General features: G+C 39.9%; 1 protein-coding gene and 1 pseudogene across 3 annotated transcripts in view; both read left to right on the top strand.

The window, feature by feature from the left end:
* Positions 1 to 23,352, top strand: part of Lclat1 (lysocardiolipin acyltransferase 1) — a 118,006-nt gene that overhangs the window by 63,182 nt on the left and 31,472 nt on the right. For all 3 annotated transcript variants that reach the window (XM_034514487.2, XM_034514486.2, XM_076942242.1), the window contains one exon: positions 4,426 to 4,542. In XM_034514487.2, coding sequence (XP_034370378.1) covers positions 4,426 to 4,542 — 117 coding nt within the window. The remainder of the gene's footprint in view (positions 1 to 4,425; positions 4,543 to 23,352) is intronic.
* On the top strand, positions 599 to 719 carry LOC117717421 (small nucleolar RNA SNORA17; annotated as a pseudogene).

Here is a 23,352-nt window from a genome sequence, read left to right as displayed (position 1 = left end):
GTCGTGTGTGTCCTTTTGTGATTGGGTTACCTCACTCAGGATATTTTCTAGTTCCATCCATTTACCTAAGGATTTCTCACATTCATTATTTTTACTGTCAGGGAGGTAAGTGCACCCTTGCGTGCTTGCTCTTAGCTAGCTTTATTCTCTCTTATATTTGTTATGATCTCAACTGTAGGAAACGATACCACCCAAAGTGGGTGACAGTCCCCCGGACATGCCCACTGATCCAGATAATTCCTCATTAAGACTCTTTCAAGGTGCTTCTAGGTTGTGACAGGTTGACAGTTAAAGCCTGGTGCATGCAGCCTTGCCAGGTTGACATAAAATTTGCCACAACACTTGTTAGGGTATAATTTTTAGTTCCACCTTCTTGATTTGGAAAGGAAAGCTGTTTCTAGATTTTAACAATGAAATTACATAGAATGTGATACTCTTGCATATAAAGCTTCTTTATTTAATAAATATCCCAGTGTCTTGAAATTTTATATACAAAATTATTTCCCTTCCATGAAGCTTATGTTCTATGAAGAAAGAGATAATAAACTAATAAGAATCCATACAGTTGTCATCAGAGTTTGTGTAGAAAAATAAAGCACTTGCCCCTTGAGGTATTGTAGGTGTGGCTGCTGTGTCACATATGTGTCAGGAGGTGCCAGAGAGGGGAGAGGCTGTGAGTGTTCTGACATATAAATATCTAATATTAGCAGCCTAATATTTCTTGAAAAAAGTGAATCTGAGACTACCACCAGTTTGTCATCAGGCAGGGCTTCCAGGATGGGGAATAAGTCAGAAACTAGATGAACCCCACCTGGGACCACAAGCCCTGGGCAGAAATGAGCCCGACACAGACAGCCCTTGGAAGGAGCTACCCCATGTGCTGGGCCACCTGAGGTGACCACCAGACTGGTATCCTATGGCCGAGACAGAGGGGTAACCTGAGATAACCACCAGTCTAGTGCCTTCACCCTGGGGTTGGGTTAGAGACCATGCCTTAGATGACCCCTGCCCAGCACCATGATGCAAGAGCAGGGCATAGCATTCCTGAGACCACTCCTGAGGTGACCCCAGACACTCAGAGACCCTGAACACTATTAAGAGAAGCAAGAATATGGTAGAGAAATGGAAGAGAAAGAGAAACAGAAGGATGTGGGCACAATGGAAAGAGACAGAATTGAAGAGTAGTGAGGGGCAGACTGACATGAGTAGCTGGTGAAGCCAACTGGGACCAGGGTGGCATACAGCCTGTGCTGCCACTGGAGGCTACATCAGGCCTGTGACTCCACAACTGCAGGGGTCTGTTACCAAAGGCCAGGCAAATGTTCCTGGTCTGGGCTGTCAGTCAGAGACAGTCTGAAGGCTGTGTAGAACTGGTCCCACCTCTCATCCAGGCATTGTGGGAGAACTGGCCTTGGAAGCAGAGCAGAACTGACTCCACCCCTAGCCAGCTGCAGTATTTGGGAAATCGACCAGCGCATTGCTGGCCCTGGGGATATGAGCATGGGAGATCTGGCTCTTCAACTCATCTCCTGTGAGGTGGTGTGGATGAAGGAGAAATATCCTTCTCTCCCCATGGGAGGCCTGGTCCTTGGGGGGTCATGCGAGCAAGAGAGCTGGCCCTACTTCTTACCTGGGCAGCACAGTAGAGCTGTGCTGGATATGAGGATTGATTGCAGGTGAGCTGGCCATGAAGGTGTGAGAGCAGGAGAGCTGGCCCTGCCTCCTCTCCACTGTATGGCAGTGTGGATGAGGGAGAGATGTCTCCCTGTCTCTTGGGAGAGCAGGCCCTGTACCTCACCTTGGCAGCATGGTAGAGTAGGGGTTGGCTGAGCGCCTGTGAGGGTGTGAGAGAGGGAGAGCTGGTGGGTTGAGCAGCTCAGGTACCTTCCAGGCCAAGATCCAGGGATTTAAATTGGCCCACCTCAACATCTATCCCATCAATGAACTGCTGGGGTGTGTGTGAAGGGCCAGTCTGACAGATCCCAAATTACAGGATCTCCACGAGACAGGGCAACAACAGGATATCTGAGAGTCTCAGTGAGATTCCAGTATTGACAGAGTGGCAGAAGCCAGAGGCCTTGTGGTAGACCAGTGACTCACTGCAAGGGACATATACTAGAAGTGTGGACAAAAGGGAATACTGTGGGACACACTGTGACACACTTGAGCTTCCACAACAAGCTTTTTCTCTGTTGGAGGCCGTGTTGCAAGCATGGAAGGTGGGTACAAGGGAAGGAGGAGATGAATGGGATTGGGGTCATGATGTGAATGAAGTTCATAAAGAACCAACAAAAAGCTAAAAATTTTAAAGGGGCAAAGATAAGATAGGATGGGAAGACCGAGTAAAAGAAGGAAGCAGGGCGCTAACCTGTAAGGTGGTCAGGACAAGCCTCTCTACTAAGTTTCTGGTAAGTAGCGACCGCGACCGGGTGTATGAGGTAGAAGACTTCATCTGCAGCAAAGGCATGGGTAATTGAATAGCAGCTGCACAAGCTGAGATTGGAACATGCCCAGTTGGCTTGAGAAGATCAGAGTGGCCAGCAGTCCTGTGGGTGTGGGTGGAAGGAGTGGGAGGCTGCAGGGAATGAGCTGACAGAAGGCTGCGGTTGGAAAACGGGATGCTAGTGCAGTTACTAATAATGACAGCCTGGGAAAGGGTGGGTGGAGTGAGGGACGGGGCATTGCCACACTGATTTGTCCCATAGTGTGACTGTACATTTTAGCATTGTATAAATTTGCCTCCACATCTACAACAGAATTGAATTGTACATGAAAAGCCTCAGAGTCACTGACACCTGGGACAACAATCTGATGAGTAGTTGCATCTCTCTGGTGTCTCTGGGACTCCTAATCCCCTTTAAGGTCTGTAGCTGGCTATAACAGAAATGCTGTCACTAGTCTGTCCATGCCCAGGACATTCACAACAGATGCAGAATACTGATTTCCATGTCCAAAGTCTTGTCTTTTATTGTTGGGGAGTGCTGTGGCCATTTGACTCAGTGCCTCTGTTAGAAATGACACGGTGCCTTCTGTAAGAGTATCTGCTGGATATTGTGTTGTGGACGCATCTGTGGTTTCTGGAGGGCTAGAGATCTCGTTGATCTTACATTTACACCTAGGAAAGTTGTGTTTATATAGATATTTTTCTTGTACTAGTCTGTAAATTTCCAAACAGAGCTGAGAATTACATGTCCTAACATTTGCTGTCATCAGAAGGTATTTCATGATCTCTACTAGTCAAGGCCAAATTTTTGAACACTTTATTTTCCAGTTGTATTTGCTGAGTAACGAGTTTGGTTCTTCTTGGAATTTGTAAAGTGACCTCATGGAATGGAAAAAGACGTTATTGCCAACAATTGGAACATATACTTGTCTCTGTAACTATACTCAGCCAAACCATGTTCAGATGTTTGTACATGATGTGCTAATCATGTGCCTATTTTGTTGTGCAGTGGTTTTGGTTAGTAATGTTAGCAACTCTGCTTCAGCAAGGCAGATATTTCATTTTGCTTTCAGTGCCTAAATTTTTGGGTTAAAGAAAATGTTGATTTGATTGCTAGTTATTTCTTCTGGGTGTCTAGAGTGTGTTAATTTTTAGTTTTATTAGTATTTTATATTACATTTAAATTTTTATTATTTCAGGATTTTATGTTTCTTAGTGCTGCTTGGGACTGAACCTAAGGCCGCGCACATGGTAGACAGAGTGGCCTACTGAACATCCTCACCTCACATAAAGATGGTCTTTAATGAAAACTTTAGCTTTTAGATTGTGTTTCTTTATCTCAATTTTCATTCATATCGGTGTTTTAAAAAGCCTTCTAAGTAATTTTAAAGTTTGGGATATAAATTTAAGGAAACTTATTAAGACTTATTCATAACATAAATTTACAAAGCTACCTACCTACCTACAGATTCAGATATTTTTAAGGGATTATCTCAAATGTTTGCATTGTGGGTCTGGAGAAATGGCCTGGTGGTTAAGAGCATTTGATGCTCTTGTAGAAGACCTGATTTGGTGCCTAGCACTCATATGAGTGCTTACACACATCTGTAACTTCAGCTCCAGAGGATCTGATGCCCTCTTCTGGCCTCCTTGGACACTGCACACTGTCACACAGACATGCAGGCAAAGCACTCATACACATACTTGGAATGTTTGCATTGTCTTTGTATACTATGTAACAACAGAAAAGCAGGCAGGGACTCACAGTGTAGTGGCTGGCCTGGAATTCACTGTGTACACTAAGCTGGTCATGAACTCCTGTAGATCTGTCTGTCTCTGCCTCCTGGATTCTGTGATTGAAGGTGTGCCCATCATGCCTGGTCATAAGTGCTATTTTTATACCAGAAATTCTTAATGTTTTTCCTTAGCTCACTATCTTCTTTTTACCTTATGACTTCTAACAATTTATTCTTTTTGTCCAGAAAATAACAAGGCTAGAAGTAATGATTTTGCTGAGAAGAACGGACTTCAGAAATATGAGTATGTCTTACACCCAAGAACCACTGGCTTTACTTTCGTGGTGGACCGTCTAAGAGAAGGTAAGTACTGATCTTAAAATGTGTGGTTTGAAATAAATGTCACACAAATTGCTGAGCTGTATATGTAGATCTGATGTGTAGTGAGCCATGTAAATCCAGTGACCTGTGACAAATAGTCACCTTCCTCTTTTAAAAGCTATGTGTCATAAGATTGCCTGTGCCTAACATGAAAGGCCTAGAAACCTTACGTAAGAGAAGGTGTCTTTCCCTAAATGGCATGACTGTTCTTTTAGAGTCTGATATGTTTTAAGATATAAACTATAATTTGCTAAAATGGAGCTTTTTACATCTAAGTACCAAGATTTTGAAGAAATATTTGCTACCAGCCTAGAATCACATCAGGATTGTAAGACCAAACTTGTCCATGGTCAGATTGGGTTATTTTTGAAATTCTGTAATTATAACTACTAAGATGTGGACTGTGGGCTTGGCTTTTTGCTTTGCCAATGGATAACGCATGCGTCTGCTCTCAGTTTGTAGAAGCTCATAAAGGGTGGAGGTCTTTGTCTTTGTGTCTGTGGAAAGTGTTGGAAAGATATTCAGGTGGTGTGCCTGTGTTCTCATTTTTGTCTCTCTCCTCTCTCTTAGGTAATAGTCTCTGTAACTTAGGCTTACTCTTTTCAGTTCACAGTATGGTTTCTATTGTATGTATTTAGTAATTTCTTTAAAGGTATATGTGACACTGGGAAGCAAGCACATTACTGTATTCCTTAGTTAATAGAAGATGACTTTGGGACATATCTTTTACTTACATGATTATCCTAAGTACAGACAAGACAATGGAGAGATTGTTTTATAGTTGATGAGGGTATACTTGTAACATTCTGTGTTCTAAAATCCAGAAAATATATACTAGCAATCTGGTTGTTAACTTTGCTGCACATTTGAGAAGTGTTTATTGCCTAGTCAATACTCAGAACACTAGTTAGTAGCCACAAGTAGTAATTAATTGTTCCCTGCCAGAATTGGTGACTAATTCCCCAGAGCCAACATATCGTTAAAAAAGGGAGAAAAATTCAGATGATCTCATTGGCTTTGGTTGGAAAACCAGATGATAAGTCTGTTTATTTCATTTAGAATTGTAGACTAGAAACCTATATACTATATTGAAAAGAAGAAACATGTTGATGCTTGTTAAAATAGTAAAGGCACTAACATTGAGTATTTACAAGTATGGGGCATTGTGCTAAGTGTTTGTAATGTAAAGTTTACTTCCTCTTTACAAGTTCCCAGAGCAGTTGTCATGTATCCCACAGAACAAGGGCAAACAGCAAGGGGAGGAAGGCATCAGTTACTGGATGGATAGTGTGGGGCTGAGAAGCATGTGTGCCTTCATTTATAGTATGACTGTAGCTAGTCTCCAAGCCACAGAGAGCCTTAGTAACATGAATGAGCTGGGTGGTTTTTAAGAGAGGATTGAAAAGAAAGGCAAAAGAACGATGGAAGGGTAATGGTCTTGGGTAGGTGTGGGTGCTGGGAGGTGACAGCAGGAGCACGGACTGGGGAGGCACACTCGCAGTGTTGAGAACAGATTTGGGCTCTTGGCAGGAGAAGGGGGCTCGAGTAAACAGAGAGTGAGATCAGCACCAAGGGTCAGCAGTGAAGAAGGTCTTAGCGGCTCCTGAGGCCACAGCATTCTTTTAGGAAAGGAATGTAAGACTCAAGAGGAGGTCCAGCTCTGCTTTCTGATCTTTTGGCCTTGAAGATCTGCTTTTACAGTACACTATGAAAAGAAGGCTTGCTGTTATAACAAATGACCATCATAATTAATATAATTAATTCAGTAGTACTCCAATGGACCTCCAGAAGCCACACATTAAAATGAATCATCATAAAGCATCATTTTCATGATTCTCACTTTTGCTGAGCTTAGTATGGCTGCTGTCTATTGCTTAGTAAGTGCAGGCAGGCGAACATGAGTTCAGAACATCAGGTTTAAGGATAAAGTCAGAGCAAGCATTATTTAGCTAGAGGGGAGAGAGAAAGGAGCCCATGTCTCTCTTTAGAGTCTGTTTTACCAGGACTAGAACACTTGGCAATGTGACACTAACTATGTAACATTTTATACGTAGGTTGTTTCTGCAACAGTAACCGCAGGGTTTTCCCTGATGGTACTTTGTACCATCTGTGTACTTGGTTTATCACTGTGCTAGAGTCTTTGTTTGTTTGGGATTTGCAATCACCCTGCAAATGAAAATAATCAGCATTAGTTGTGTTGACTCTTTTAAAAAGTGCCAGAAAGTAGTTAAGTACAGAGTATTGTCCAAGCATGTTTTTCAAAACATTATGTATTATATACTCAAAGGTTCTTGTTATGGGTGATTCATACAGGCTCCTAATCACAGAAACTTCCAATATATGATTGTGTGTGTGTGTTTAAAGACAGAAATAATTCAGTCTCAAAACTAGTTCCCAATCTAGGGGAAAGACATTATGTATTTTTTAAATTATATGTTATAATAAGACTTTTTAATTATATATTATAATAAAATGTATAATGTAATCTTCAACCTTGAAACCCATGTCTTCAAACACTATTCATCATGTCTGGTAATTTGTAATTTTGTTATAGATGATGCTGTTGTAATAATTATTTTCACCAGGAGGAGGCACAGGTGTGCACATTTGAAAGCTTTGAGTCTTATTGAGACAACTTGAATTAGGCTAGACTACCCAGAAAAAGAGAGAAAAACATTTGTTTCAGAGTATGATCCAATTTGAGATATGACTATCTTCAAGAAGTTTCTAGTCTTAATGGTTAGAGATAAGAATGATACACATTGAAAAAATGTCCAAATTAACATGTATGTTAAGTGCTAAGTTTTACAGCATATAGTATGCAGAAATTTTGCTAAATAGTACCAAGTGTTCCTTTAAGAGAGTCCTGTGGTACTGAAATACTCATGTGTGTGACTCCTGTAAGAGGCCGAGTTTCTCTTGAACACTGGAGAGACTGAGCTGGATAGGCAGAAAGAACAAACATTCATGGGTGAGAAAGCACAAGAAAGGGCCAGTGTGGCTTGAGCAGCCTCCTTGCAAACTTCAGCCTGTGGGAGCTGAAGACAGCTTGTAGAGTAGTAATCAGTCCTTTAAAATGTGATACTTCAGGTAGCCATAACTTTAATTAGTCATTGAGTCATCAAACAAATTGGCTCAGCTATTATTAATAGATTTGAAATCAGTATTTTCTTAAAAATTTCAAACCAGTCCACATTTCTATTTAAATGTAGCTCATATGCATAGATTCTGCTTAGGAGGAAATGGAGGATATAGCCTTTCCATGAATCTGGGTGTCACTGACTTAACCACTAAAGAAAAAGGAAATTTCCACCAGGTAATCTGGATCAGCACACTTGAATAAAGCCCTTCAGTTTGATCAGGAAGAGAATTGCTGATGTAATGATAGGTTTTATGCATATGTGGCACCTGATGGACCTGATGGTCACTGTAGCCGACCTTTGCCATGACAAAACTATAAGCAACAGCAGTACATTCACACACAGCTCGGCTTCAGCAACATTGTGAAAGTCCTTTAGCTTTTTGAACTTGAGGCTTGATTCACGGCTACCTGCTTACAGTTAATCTGCTTGGTATAGTGGCTTTGTATGGAGAAGGAGTCAAGCCAGCATAGGTCACCACCCTGTGCAGCACACACTCATTTATTTTAGTCAGTGAGCCTCTCCCAGGATGGAATTTCAGCCACCATTCTCAGCACTGTGTAAAGGAGGGCAAGGAAGACAGGCAGGCATACAAACAACTGAAATATTGGGGCATTCAAAACCACGTACCCTGACCTTTCATGGCACTTTTCTTAATTGCTGGAAGCCACTTACAAATATGTCAAGACTTTCCCCTTGCATTTAAAATGTGATTGTATAGTAGACCTTTGACATTTGCAAGAATATTTTCTGAACCCCGTGCTGCTTCTCCACAAGTGCAGATATCTTAGCAGAATAGCAGTTGCTTTCTTTTGCGGCCATGTTGTAAGGAGCAAATCCTTTCTGTTGATTTTGGTACAGAAGCGCAACAACACTAGAGAGCTCGATGAGTGGGATGAGCACACAGCCCACCTCAGTGATGTGCAGATTCAACATTCTAAAATAAATGTCAGAAAAACAAAACATGAAAATAAGAACCCACACGCTTTATTGTGGACAGATCCTGCCTTTATCTTTTTAATGAAACAGTTTATGAAAACCATAGTGGAAAATGATGGAAGGCACATATTTTATATGATACGGCCCTCTAACATTTAGCAAATGCCCCTCATGTTCCAGGCCTTGAGTTGTACCTGTTTTCCTCCCCTTCCCTTGTTTATCCAGTAGAGTCAGCCATGGCGCTTTTACAAACATAGCTAATTAGCTCCAGGCCCAGGCTTGCTGACTCACTCTGGAGCTGCCACTCTTGGTTTCATAGTCCCCAAACCACTGTGGTATGTGCCACCCAGTTTTCCCAACCGAGCCATGTGCCATACCTGTACAGACAGGCTGCCTTCAGCAGCTTGTCTAGGATCATGTGGCTTAGTAGAAAGGTTGTAATTTGAAGTTAGGTTAGTTTCATCCTAAAGCTCTTGCACTTACCAATGTAAGTTCAGAGTTTGTCTGTTAGAAATATTACAAAAATTGTTCCTTGCAACCTCCTTAACCAGATATTTTATCCTGAGTTCCTTGAATGTGGTGTGTGTGTGTGTGTGTGTGTGTGTATGTGTGTGTATAACATTCTTACCTTAAAATTTAACACCAGTTATGCCTGGTATACTATACACTAGGTTCTTTTTGGAATTACTGCATTATTTACTTGGGTACCTTGAGTGTTCTTGTGCATTTGCTTTGTATTTTTTCTAGAGTATAAGCAGTTGGAGCTACACCCCACTTCATATTGGAAGTACCCATTCTTCCAATTGAGGTTCCATTTTTTCCCTTGTTTTAGCCATTAAGTCTCATATATGCATCATAACTTTATGTTTATAGGATAGAATCTCCTTCTATTAAAAAGGCATTTTTATTATATTTATAAAGCACATTTATTATCACAAGTAGGAAATTAGTTATAAAGAAGAAAAAAGTCAGCATAGCCTTAAGTATTTGCCCCAAGGGATAGTCTTGCTCTTTCTGCTTCAGTATATGCATATAGCAAGCATTAGGACCCAGTCATATCTTGTCTTATAATAATTTTTAAAGTTACAATAAATAGTTTGTAGCATGTTTCTAATGTGCTAGTATATGCTATACCCTCTGCTCTATCAGACTACTGTTGAACTAGATTCCGGTTTTGCTATCATTACAAATAATACCACATGATTAGCTTCTTATGGTCAGTTTCCTTAGCCTAATTACCAATGTGTGTAAGTTTTCTCAAGGCTTTTGAAAAACTCTGTATCTTTATTTGATCTTCAGTTCCACTGAGAATGTTTTGGGACCCTCTCTTATAGACACGCCCACATTCTACCTGTCCTCTGTGCCTTGTTGGTGTTGGACACTATTGCTTCTCCCTTTCTCTGTTCTTGCCTCTGACTCACCTGCTCTCATGTCTTTTTTGTAATTCACTCCAGACACTGCTATAACGAAGCCTTCAGTAAAATACCACTCTAAGACAATCATATATGTGTTTATTCAGAAAATGTTCTTGGACACCTATTTGCTTGAGAACTGTAGAGTTTAGAAAACAGTGTTAGTGCATTGTCTTGAATAATGCCTGTGGAGGCCAGTAGAGGGCATCAGATCCCCTAGAACTGGAGTTACAAATGGTTGTGAGCCACTGTGTGGGCGCTACAATTAGAAAGAACAGCCAGTGCTCTTAACTATTGAGCCACCAGTGGGAAACAACGGACATGGAGGAAGGTGGCCGTAATGCCCCATCATGAAGTGAGCCAGACCCTGACTTGCTTGGCCGTTCTCCGTTACACCTTTTACTTTTGCACTTTACCTCTGGTTACTTCTGTCCATATTAAACTTTACAGTTCTTCACTTTCATTTGTAATTTTTTGTTCTTTTCCTAAGGAACTTCCCCGAGTTTCTTCCAGTTTCTGCTCTCTGTCTAGTAGAACACTGCTCTTTAATAAAGAGCGGCTGCCATGCCTGCCAGGACACCAGAGCAGAGCTCTCCCTCACAAGCCAACTGCAGCACCACTACTACCTTTATTCTGGAGCTTAAACCCCAACAGACACTCATACAACAGGACTTTTCTGTGGTGAAGTGAGATGTACTGTGATCTGCAGGGCCACCTGAGCTGGAACAGAAGATAACTACTGTTTCAGACATGTTCCTGCCTTTGTTTGTTTTTCCTCTACTACAGGATAAAAGAGTGATTCCCCTTTCCGTTGTGAATATACTTAGAAGAGAAGTGTAGAAACATGAACTTGAATTTGATTATACAAATCTATATAGAAATGTGCTTTAAAAATCTTCATTGTTTGTATTCATTACACTTGGCACTCTATTACACAAAGTTAATTCAAACAAGAGTGCATTGTACATTTAAAATGTGGTTCTTAATGTTTCCAGTGTTAGAATTTCTAACAGTGAGTTTTAGTCCTGAGGGACAGTTGGACAGTTTTGTGTCGCTCTGTAACATTAGCCTCCAGTAGGAGAAAAATGTTTGTCCTTGATCAGACACTGTTTTTCAACTACCAGCCAGATATCAAGAATGCCGACTCTAATGGAAGGAGGGCCTAATATAAAGTCTGTTGATTTATAGCAACAACAAAAGTCCTCAGAATGTTTGTTATTACAGCGTTACCATTGTTAGAAATGAGTGAACATTTTATACTTGATGTATTTTACTCCTTTTGTGTCTGTTAAGGCTATTACTCTAGAAATCGCTGATTACTGACACTTACGAAATGTTTATTTTAAAATTCAGAATTGTGGAAGAAGAAACATCTGTAAGTAAAATTTGCAGTGCTGCCTTTCTTTGTGTGCCGACTTGTTGGGGTGTGTACTGACTATAAAAGTATTGTTACATGCACTGGCATGTTCTCCCTGTTCTCCCTCTGAAGGCAAGAGAAAAGAAAGTAGAGGGTGTATCGGAACCTAGCATATGCCAGCTGCACGGAAACGGCCATAAGATATTGCTGGAACAAGACTTATGGGAGGGCTGCAGGTGAGGGTGTGGTGTGTGTGTGTGTGTGTGTGTGTGTGTGTGTGTGTGTGTAACAAGATTCTTGAGCTTCTTTTTTTACATGAAAGTTTGTTCTTAGCAAAGGCCAAATTTTGGCCTGAATATAATAAATTCTCTGAACTCTTAAATCAGAGAATTTATTTTAATAGGAGCATATGGCTGCCTTTTTGTTTTGTATATAACTTGATTGCTGTGTTGCTTTTTTGGGTTTGTCCAAAAAAGGGGTTTATCTTGTTTGCTGTCAATCTGGATGTGTGTCTCTCTTTCCCTCCCTCCCTCCCTCCCTCCCTCCCTCCCTCCCTTCCTTCCTTTCCTTCTTTAATGAAGGTTGCAGCTTATCTCTTTTAGCTCTTTTGGCTTTGTAGATTTTATTTATTCGTATTAAAAATACTCTTCTACATTCATTTTTAGATCATATGCATTAAAAAAGTTCAAGATTTGCAGTATTATAAAGTAATACTAAAGCACTTTCCAGTCTTGATAGTAGTGTGTACATATAAAAACAACACCAAATGTATAAATTATTCCCTTGCATTCTGCTTAGGCTATCTTATTTATATTATACAATAGGAATTGATTCTATTTCTATATCGCCATTCTAATATAGGAAATTCTTACAAGAGCTTTTACGTGTGATTCCTTTTTGTCTTTTACCATGAACGTGGTCTCTGCTCAGGGTGATTTCTTGTTACAGGGACTGAAATAATTTTCTCTCACAAATACATAAATATTTGTAATTTCTTATGATTCGTTTATCATATTTAAAATCTGTATTATATGGTTATAATACTTTTAAACAACTAGCCTTTGACAATGTGACAGCACTACCAAATTTCTTAACTTTAAAATCTGAAGTATTGTGTTATTTTTTTATTTATAATTTTTTATTGGATATTTTATTTACATTTCAGATGCCATCCCCTTTCCCCATTTCCCCTCCCTAGAAAACCCCTATCCTATTCCCCCTTCTCCTTTTTGCTTTTATACAATTTTTTTTAATGTTAACCAATGGCTTTATAAATTTGGTAATGCTCAATATCAATCAGAAGTGTAACTTAATACCCAACCTAGATATATCAACTATCTTTGACTGGCGGAGACATGTGAACATCTGCCTCCATGTCTGGTCCCCCTCTCTCTTTCTCTCTCATCACCTAGCTCCACCTCTCCTTCTCCTCCTTCTCTCCTTACTCCTCCCACCTTAGCTCCTCCTACATATCACCCTTCCTGTTAAAATAAAACCTTTCTCTCAAAATACATTTAGAACATAACTATACCAATTTATGTCAGTAAGGTGCAAGATAGACCTAATACCCAGTCCATCATTTTGTAGACTAAGCAGAACCTCTGTCATCTCTCCTAAATAAAACACTTAGTTCTGAACCTGTTTTTTTTTTTTTTTTCTTGGCTTTAGAATGAATGTCAGCTGAAAACCATCCTCTCAAATCTTTTCTCTCAAAGTAAATAGCCAAGATTGGCTACGAGACTATAAGTTTTCAACCCCATCAGAAATCCAGAATGACTGAGTTAACAGAAATTATGGGAAGCACAAAGCATAGCTTCTAAAACGTAGCCAATTTATAGAGACCGCTGGACACCTGGACAGTCCCTATACTACAGAACGTTGGAACATCCAATCTTCAGCCTTCTGGCCCAGGATCATCTGACAGACCTTAGTGATACAGAATTATTAAGGGCTGATTACTCTGTCTTGGCAGATATAATCAGTCGACTATTCTGCAAGTGTGTCCTTTTCTGGACAGTGAATTGTCTGTAGATGGAAAGAGGCAATTCTTGCCTAGTGGCTGAGTCACCACAATTGGAATAACTCCAAAGATGCTCAATTTCTTCTTAGAATCCAAGACAGGAAGCTGTCAGGAACAAACAGGTCTCTAATCAAAATGAACATTAATACAGAAATGTTTGTAACGTCAATTCTGGATTTCTGATGTTTTGAAAACCAACTATTTATGTAAGGCAATCTGGACCATTGTCTGTTAACTCCTCTCAGCTATTTCTAAAGAAAATATAGAAAACACCCTAACAATAAACTCAAAGCCATGAATTTGCTGTAGGCTCTTAACTCACAGGCTAACCATCTCAAATAAGTTAAAAAAGTTAAAGAAGGACTGGGTCAGACATAAGCCTTAGCACTGACGTTCCTCAATCAGTGCATCGGGTTCTTCCTGCTTTCCTCACTGCATCAGGTCTTCATGATTTACAGTGGCCATGAGCTTTATTCCATTTTCCCAGTCTGTTACAGTTGGTATACCTGGCCTCTGAACTTCTTCTGCATTTGTAGATTGTTTTTAGATGTCATTACAGAAGACCTAGCAGCCCAACCATGGCACACAGCACACTGCACAGGAGTGGCTTGCTGTTCCTGTTGTGAGTTACTGGAAATTATACTGAATCTATAATTCATGTGCTTAAAAAGGATTTAATGTTTTTTCAGAGTTATAAGATTGCATGTCTTCATAGAGTGTCTTAAAGTCCACAGTAGGCTTTATAATGTTAAATTTAAGACTCCTCTGTCTTCCATGAACCTGTGTACATACACATATGTACATGCGTACATACAATTTAAACAAATTTTTTAAGAAATTAAAAACCTTTCTTATCTGTAAAAAGCATTTTTATTCTGTTATTAGGGTTCTTTTTAAATTCAGGTGTATTATAGTGACTTCTGTGTTATTTTTAATGGAGGCTCATTATAATACTTCAGGGATGGACAGTAGCAAGATCTGAAGAAATTAGGAAACACTGGGACTTTGGCTTTGCTTTGAAAGATGAGTAGATTAAAAGAAACCTGTTATGGAAAGCTTGTCTGGGTATGCAATCTTTTTATTTGTATGGATTGAAGATGTGTATATGTAGAATATGTAAATATTCTAACAAAATGTGTTTGTAAATATATAATTTTGTGTTTAATTTTAATGAATAATAGTATGTCTTCCCTTCAAGGCCTCTGTCTTGTAGTTAGATTAGGGTCACATGATCAAAGTATGCTGGTGACAGCATCTGCATAAGAATTTGTGATGAACACATTTAGAAAGTGTATAATCCAATAGTACAGAGTGCTATGGTGTGATCAGTGTGTAAAATGCTATGATGTGATCAATGTGTAAAGTGCTGTGGTGTAATCAGTGTGTAAAGAACAGTGTATGATCCAGTAGTACAAAGTACCATGGTGTGATCAGTGTGTAAAGTATGATGAATGATCCAGTGGTACAGAGTACCATGGTGTGATCAGTGTGTAAAGTACAATGTATGATCCAGTGGTACAAACACAAGGACCTGAGCTTGGTTCCCTAGCAGCCACATAAAACACTGAGTACCATGGCACAAGCACCCGGGAAGCAGAGACAGAATCTCTGGGCCTTGTGTCCAGCCTGTCAAACATTAATGTGTCCGTTAATGAGTGTGAAGGCTCAGCAAGACACCCTGTCTTTAAAAATTGGAGCTAAAACTGATTGAGGAAAACACAGGCCTTGACACTACACATGGTTATGTGCATGTGCACCCAATGCGTCTACACATCTTAACACACAGGCATACATAGTATTACTGAGTAGAGAAGGACCATTATTACAAACAGAGTAAGAGATAAAATTAGAATTAGAAGTTAAATTGGGTTCTGATGGTTTGAATGAAAAATTTGGAAGGGCATAGTTGCTCTGTTAGAGATATTGTGTAGAGACCTGGCCTGGCTGGAGCCCAGGGTTGATCTTTAACATTAAAGAGTCAAAGGAGCTAAGTTATCAAAGTAGCCTTAGTTGTCATGAAGTTTAACTTCCAGCAAAACAGAAGATTAAAGGAAAATGAAACCATACCATTTGTAAAGGTAGCAGCTCTGACTGTAGATTCTCAGGACTGGTGAGTAGATTGTCCTTCTTACTAGTCTATGACTGTAGATACTCAGGGCGGGTGGCTAGATTCCCCTTCTTACTAGTCTATGACTGTAGATACTCAGGGCGGGTGGCTAGATTCCCCTTCTTACTATTCTAGGCATTAACTACTTGTTTTTGGGTTTGTCATCTTCATCATTATCCCAAAATAGTGCCTTGTTTTCAGATTTCTGCAGTAATTATGTTCCATTTAAAGGAGACCCAGTAAAAGTAATTATACCTCATGATGTTTACATCTTTGAGCCACAAGTGAGGTCTTTACAGAGCTGTGATGACAGAGAGTAGTAGAGTAGGATTCATCTTGATTCCAAAGATGCTAGACAAGAGTCACTGAAGAAATGTGTTATTTACCTCTTTACAAAATAGATGGAAATAAAAAAAAACTTGTCTTTTCTATAAATGGTCATATTTTTTATCTGTAAACATTGATTTGATCTAAATCAGTCTTATCAACAGTAATGAGCCTGATTGTAACACTGGGTACACACAAACGATGGGTATGCTTTCTGTATGTTACTTCTCAGATAACTGGTTTCTAGGAGCCAGAAATACCCTGGGGCATAAAGTTCTGAAAGAATCCTTTTAGTACAACAATAACCATATTTTTGGTGATCTTAGAGATTAAGTTGCATAGGACTGAAGTACCAGAAGCCAGAGCTGAGTGTAGTGAAACAGGGTAAGTGGAGGTATGTGTAAGGGAGCTTGCTGATGAAGAGAAAAGGGCTCAGGTAACTAGAAGCAAAACTGCATTAAAGATGGCTTGGAGAGCATAGTGTTTTTGTAGGCACTTGTGCCATTGTGACTGACTTTATATGTAGGTCTTGAGGTTTGAACTCAGATCTTTATGCTTATACAGCAAGCACTCATCCACTGAGCAATCTCCCTAGCCTCCTTCAGCATGACATTCAACCATAGCACCCCCATTATCCTCTCCTCTCCTACCTCCCTTTCTCTCTCTCTCTCTCTCTCTCTCTCTCTCTCTCTCTCTCCCTCCCTCCCTCCCTCCCACACACACACACACACACACGCACGCAGAGAGAGAGAGAGAGAGAGAGAGAGAGAGAGAGAGAGAGAGAGAGACTCTCTACATGTAAGAGAAACCTATGATACAATATTTGTCTTTCTGGATCTGGTTTGTTTTAAATATAATAGCCTTTAGTTTCATACAATTTTTTTATAGATGACATAATTCATTCTTTTTGGGGTGTGATAAAATTTGATTGATTGATGACTTTTTTTTTTTACTCATTGATGGGTACCTAGATAGACCCCACAATTTGGTTATTATGAATGGTGCCTCCATAAACATGAACACAGAGGTGTCTCTTGTTATTGTGACTTAAGATTCCATTGTAAATCTAGGAGCAAAGTTTCTTGATCAAATGGAATTTCTGCTTAATTTTCCTTTTTTTAAAATATGGTGTGTGTGTGTGTATGTGTGTGTCTGTGTCTGTCTGTCTGTCTGTCCTTTCCTTTTCTGCCTTGTTGAGGTAGGGCTGCTCTTGTTTCTATTTCTGTGCTATATTCTCTAGGATAGCTGGCCCACAAAGGTGCTAGGCAATTCTCCTGTCTCCACTTCCCATATCTCTATCCCTGTAGGAGTGCTGGGATTACAGATGTGTACTGCAGTCTCTGTCTTTTTTCTGTGGGTACTTTTCCCCACAGAGCCACATCTGCAGCCCCATTTAGCTCTTGAGGACTTTCCTCATTAGCTCCTGTAGTGCTTTAGCTGCTGTTGTGGAGTTACTTCTAGTCTTCAGCAGCTGAGCCACTCAAGTTATGTACCTGTTAACTATTCTATCTGAAGACCTTTGGGACAAGAATCATGGGTCCCTCTTCAACTCTGCTATCACCTCAATGCTTTTCTTATTATTATTACATATGTACCCACCCCAGCTGCACATGTAGGGCAGCAGTGCTAACTTGTTTAATAAAACTGACTGAAAATAACAAACCTACTACAACCAAATTGCATGAAAGAGCACTAGGAAGTTTGTCAGAGAATTCTTTACTAGGTGAATAACCCTTGAATATCAACTTGGAAAATATTATTGTATACAGATAGATAACATCCCTTGCCCAACAGAGTGAAGTATATTTGTAGGTGATTATCTTAACATAATGGTGTAAGGTATTCAGAATTTATCTCATTGTTCTTAGCCATTAGCAATACTCTTGCAGTAATGCAGTCCACTATTTATCTTTACACACTGTTGTAGCCACTTAGTTCATATGCAGCATGTACACTGGCTCCTCTAAATGATACTGATGTCATAATGCCTATAAGCCAGAGAGATATATTAACTAATTAATTAGTTAATTGTGGTTACTGTTCTATTGCTGTGAAGAGACACTATGACTCAGCCAAGAGAGAGGGAAAGAGAACAGAGGAGAGAAATTATACTAGGCCTGGTGTGGGCTTTTGAAACTCGAGTGATACAGCTATTCCAACACCACCATACCTTCTAATCCTTCCCAAGCAGTCCATCAATGGGAACCAACACTCAGATACATGAGCCGTATGGGGGCTATCCTCACTCAAACCACCATTCACCATGTTACGGTATTTTTTTTTACACCACCTCTGATTTATCCACGTGAATTTAAAATATATATGTATGTGTATATATTATTTTCGTTCATTCCTGTTTCCCATCCCACTTGTATTTTGTATTCCATCCTTTCAACTGTACCCTTACCAGGATCCTCAGCAACCTGACCACATTGCCCTGAGTAGAGCACATGTGGCTGAGATAGAACCCTGAACCTAACAGTGGCCTTCCTTCTTTAGAACTGCATTGGCTTTGACTCTGTTGGAGAAAACTCCCCAAACTGCCCAGATTACTGCCAAAGTAAATCTTGTAACTGTAACAGATATTTGGTTGATGGAAGCAATAGATATTTACTCTTAAACTCTGTGTTAAATGCCTGAGCTAAAGCATCTCAGGATGACTGAAAGAACAGTGAGATAAACATTGAGTACCTTGAACCATTAAGTTAGAATAATCACCTCCAAATAGTCCAGGTGTCTTTTACAAAAATGTATGCCCAAACAGGTAGCTTTGATTCATAATTGTGTCTGGGTTATCTCTGTGAAGCAGAGCACAGGGAAGTGTAACTATTTGTACAAGCTTATATTTACTTTGAGCTGGGCTTTATAGTCCAAGCTGGAGCGCAGTGTTGCCCACCTTAGTCTGTCTGCCAAGTGCGAATCGCAAGTGTTGCTGCTGTGTCCAGTGAGGGTGGACTTCATTCAGAAATTTCATAGTTACTCCCTCTATGCTTAACATTTTTCTTTTTAGTCTTGTCTCCTGCCTTTGACGGATGCTTAGTGATGGGTCAACATCCTCCTTGCCCTTCACCCATGTGTAAAGGCTCCCTGGGAATACAACATAGAAGCTAAGGTGTGATTCATACTACTTTTACATTTAGATGACTACTTTAAGTTTTACTTTAGGAAATTACTTGCTTTGAAAGAAAAATGGCAGTTACAATTTCCCATGAGCCAGAGAACATTAGCCTTCATGTAGTTTTGCTGGCACACTGGATTTACTTAAATAATCCTTCTACTCTCATAGTTTATCTTGAGAGGACTTTTGGAACCAGCTTTGCCTGAAGCTGTTTGAGTTAATTTTAATTGTTATTTCTATTTTTATGTGTACATGTTGGAGTATTTGTTTAGCTACCCCTGCCTACTGTCTAACCCTGTTCCACCCTAACCCCTTCCAACTCCACAACACTAGGTAGGAGAGAAGACTAGAGGGAAGGGGGAACGTAGACCTTTTTAGGGGTATCAGGTACCTGGAGGCACGTCCAATCTTCATCATTGTCAGAATATCCAGAAATGCAGCAATAGCAAACCAGCAACCAGCAGCCATCACAGGCCCTCTGGGGGCCCTCCCATTTATATCCTCTCCAAAGTCCCCAGAATTAAACTGTCTGTAGCTTGCAAAAATTACTTCCCTCCTAGGGTACAAGATAATCATAGTTAATGACTGTGGACAAACTGAAGCAGCCTCATATCCTACACCTGGGATTAAAACAAAAACATACTCATATAATATAACTGAGTTTTTAAAGAAACCAAAATTCTTACTACATGTATGTACTTGTACCTACATGAGTTTATATGTAACACATGTGCAGTAGCCTGCAGAGTCCAGAAGAGGACGTTGGAGCCCTTGTACTAGAGTTACAGGTAGTCGTGAGCAGCCACATAGGTGCTGGAAACTGAACTCACACCGTGTGCAAGAGCAGCAAATGCTTTTAACTGCTAAGCCATTTCTGTAATCTGGATTTCTTTTTTGCATACTTCACCCCACATAAACGTATGATTCAGCATATTTGTGGGTGAAGATGTAACTTGAAATTATCACTTAAAGTTTTTCAAAAGATACTTGGTTTAAACTTCTATCATTGACCTTAAAATACTCTTAACCAGCATTTTTAATGGGTTTCTTTTAATGTCAGAGTAAAGCTGGTAGTTTCATTATTCCTTCACTGAAAGTACTTGTGTGGGTGTCACAGGGAAATCACTGTGCGTTTAAAGTGTTGAGTGAAATAGAATAAAAGGTTTGACTTGCCCTACCGAGAGGCAGGAGACCTAATTATTCCCCACTCATGCGTGAAATTGAGCCTAATAATATTCCAGGAGAGATGAGACAGGCTCTTACCTGGAGGAGTGGGATGCAAAAGCAGAAAGCATTTACTTTGGGATGGAAACTTGACATATCATCTGGTGTCTCACTGTTCAAAGCTCAGTAAGTAAAGCACACAGGTGACTGATGGTGGTTGATCACATATGCAAAACACTTAGACAATTAAAGGTGCCATATAGCATAGTTTTAAAAGGTAAGTGCTAATAAGCCAGCATACAACCACCAGCCAGGGTGAGTATGGTTCCTGTTGCTTATTGAGAGGATACATGTGAAATCCACTTAGAATCTTGACAGTAATAGTGTTTAGTGTTTTAAAACCTTCCCTGCTCTTCAGTCCTCCATCTTATAAGCAGTGTGGATAACTGACATGTAATTTGTTTTGCATTTGTCAATCAGCAGATACATGAATGCTACTCTCATAGTTTAGGGCGTGGTCAAACAGTCCGATGGGCTGGCTGCTGGCTTAGCAGGTAAAGGCACTTGCCACTGTGAGGACCCCAGGTCAATGCCTGGGATTCATATAGTGGAAAGGACTGAACCAAGCTTGCAAGTTGTTCTCTGACTTCTACACTTGTTCTATGGCACCTCCTCTGCCAAACAAAATAAAAATAAATGAATTAAATGTATTTTTAGAACAATTTAAGGACCCGTTTCCACAACTTAACTTAAAAATATAAATACTATGGCTATTGAAAAACTGATGATCAGGTTACTTAAAGGCCCTCTTTGAGTCTGTAAAATGAAGATATTTGCCTCACGATTTTCAAGATTGTGGCAGCTGTGTGAAGAGGTTAGCTCAGTGCCTGGACCATATTATAGTCATTCCTAAATACAGCATCCACCATGGTTATTCCTGCTTACCTGTTTCCAGCTGCTGAGCTCTGAGACTGAAGTTGAGAGGAAGAAGTGTTCTTGTTTGTTCGTTTTGCTGTCAATGTTTGTTTGTTTATTTGTTTCTTAAGACAGGGTTTCACTGTATAGCCCTGGCTGTCCTGGAACTTGCTTTGTAGACCAGGCTGGCCTTGAACTCAGATATCTGCCGGAATCTGGCTCCTAAGTGCTGGGATAAAGGCAAGTGCCATCACTGCCCAGCTAAGTAGTGATTGTTTATTTTGTACCCCCTAGTAGAAACAAATGAGAGGACTTTTGGAACTATTTTTACCATGTTCTGTAGGATAGCAGGCTTCTTTAATTCTTTGCTTACCACTCTCTACAGATGTTAAAAACAACATGGTCTATGTAGCATGTTGAAAATTACCTGCTAGAGGAGGTAATTTTCTGTTGTTGTTCAAGGTCCTGAGTTTAAGCTCCAGTATCACATACACATGTATGAAAATACGTAGATTTAAAAAAAGATACACAGTGCTGTCTCACTGGCTATCATACGGCTTACAGGCTATCGATAGGCAGACAAAAACAATTAAAGATGCACCATGCTATCTTGACTTTGTTGTACATGCCCCACGTGGTCTGTGAATATCTGTAGTCCTTATACTCTGAGTTTGGCGCATGATTTTCTTCTGACAGTTTCTTTCAGTCTGTTCTGGTAGTTGCATTTAGACTGAACCAAGAAGATCACAAGTTCAAGACTTGTCTGGTCTACAAGGTGATTTCTCCAACCACACCATTAATGGTACGAGGGCTATTGTCTATCTTTATGATCCCAGATCTTGCCACTGGGAATAGCATGGTCTAAGCACTCTATAAAGGTGGACAAGTGAATACTGTCTACTCTAGTTTTCTCTCTAGTCCCCATATTCTATCTAGCATGTGCCTTACAAAGACAGGGATGGAACAGTAAGAACAGGACGGAATTCTGAAAAATAATAAAAGAGGATTTTCTTTTTCCTATCTTAATTATATTAATGTAATACAAAGTTCTATTAATGTGACTTTCTCAATTTAAAACTAATTATACTGTTTCTAGAACTGAGCTGAAGTATATTATTTCTTTTATGAAGGGGGAGTTTACCCAGCAGAGTAAATAAAACTTAGGAAAGATTGTATAGTCCATTCCATGTATTTTAATAGCATTTGTTTAGATACATTAGTCATTGCATTTATTACAAGTAACAAGGGCCATCTGTTTATCCGTCTTTTAAGTCTCTTGTTACTTTCAGCCTACCACTGCAGTTTCGTTTAGTGAGAGAGCTAAGGGGTGTGAAATGGAGCATAGCTCCTCCTCTTCTCAGTTAGCCATGTTAACCTCCTAAAGCCAGATGCAACATCTTAGGGCTCATGGAGCCTTTTATCTATTTATAGATAAATTAATCTAATTAATGCTTTATTATAAAGCATCTGTCAAGTTTATCTCATGGTTATTTTCTAAAAACTCCCAACACTGGAAAATCTAGTTTATAGGAGATGAAACTAAAGAACAGGCTAGTGTGTCTTGTTTAGGAGTAAGAGTTACTCTGCTGTTGGGGTTTGGGGATGAGGGTTGAGGACCATATGATTACGATGCATTGCATGTATCTACACACACACACACACACACACACACACACACACACACACGGAACTGAGAATATACATGCCCCCTCTCCTTTATGTCCTCTTTCCTCTTATAGCCCATCAAGTCCTTTTAGTGTTTCCTGTGTGTGCAGAGGGAACTTGGCAGCAGCTATACTTCCTGAGAAAAATAACAGCCATTAGCTGCCAGTAGCTCCTGAGCTAGGAGTAGCTCCTCGTGAGCCCTCTGCATGTATGCTGCAATGTTTTTGCATGGTTTTATGCAGTTATGTGCCAAGCACTAAACTTAAGTCTTATTTTCTGCTCAGTGTTGGTCCTTAGTGCCTTCTGGATGGGTTATGTGTCTTCCTAGGTCGAACATTTCCTCTGGTTTCCAGTACAGTGCACCTTTCTCCTTCTTCCTTACCAGCATCCTTCGGTGCCCAGCTACTTTGAGCTTTTACTGAACTTAATAGATATATTAATATATGTTGAGTTTATTCACATCAAGGTAAGGTTTAGATGAAGGGCTTTTCAAATGATAGGTCTGTATTCTTTCCTAAAAGAGAGCCTAAATTTGGGGGTGCTATGTCAAAATGTGGCATACTGTCACTTTCCAACTATTTTGCTACATGCTGAGAGCTGTTGTAATATTTCTGGGCTGCTTTTCAAC

This window comes from Arvicanthis niloticus, chromosome 11 (assembly GCF_011762505.2).
Source record: "Arvicanthis niloticus isolate mArvNil1 chromosome 11, mArvNil1.pat.X, whole genome shotgun sequence".
NCBI classification, from domain to species: domain Eukaryota; kingdom Metazoa; phylum Chordata; class Mammalia; order Rodentia; family Muridae; genus Arvicanthis; species Arvicanthis niloticus.
Note: the sequence above shows the minus strand (reverse complement) of the source record. Positions and strands in the feature narration are given on the sequence as shown.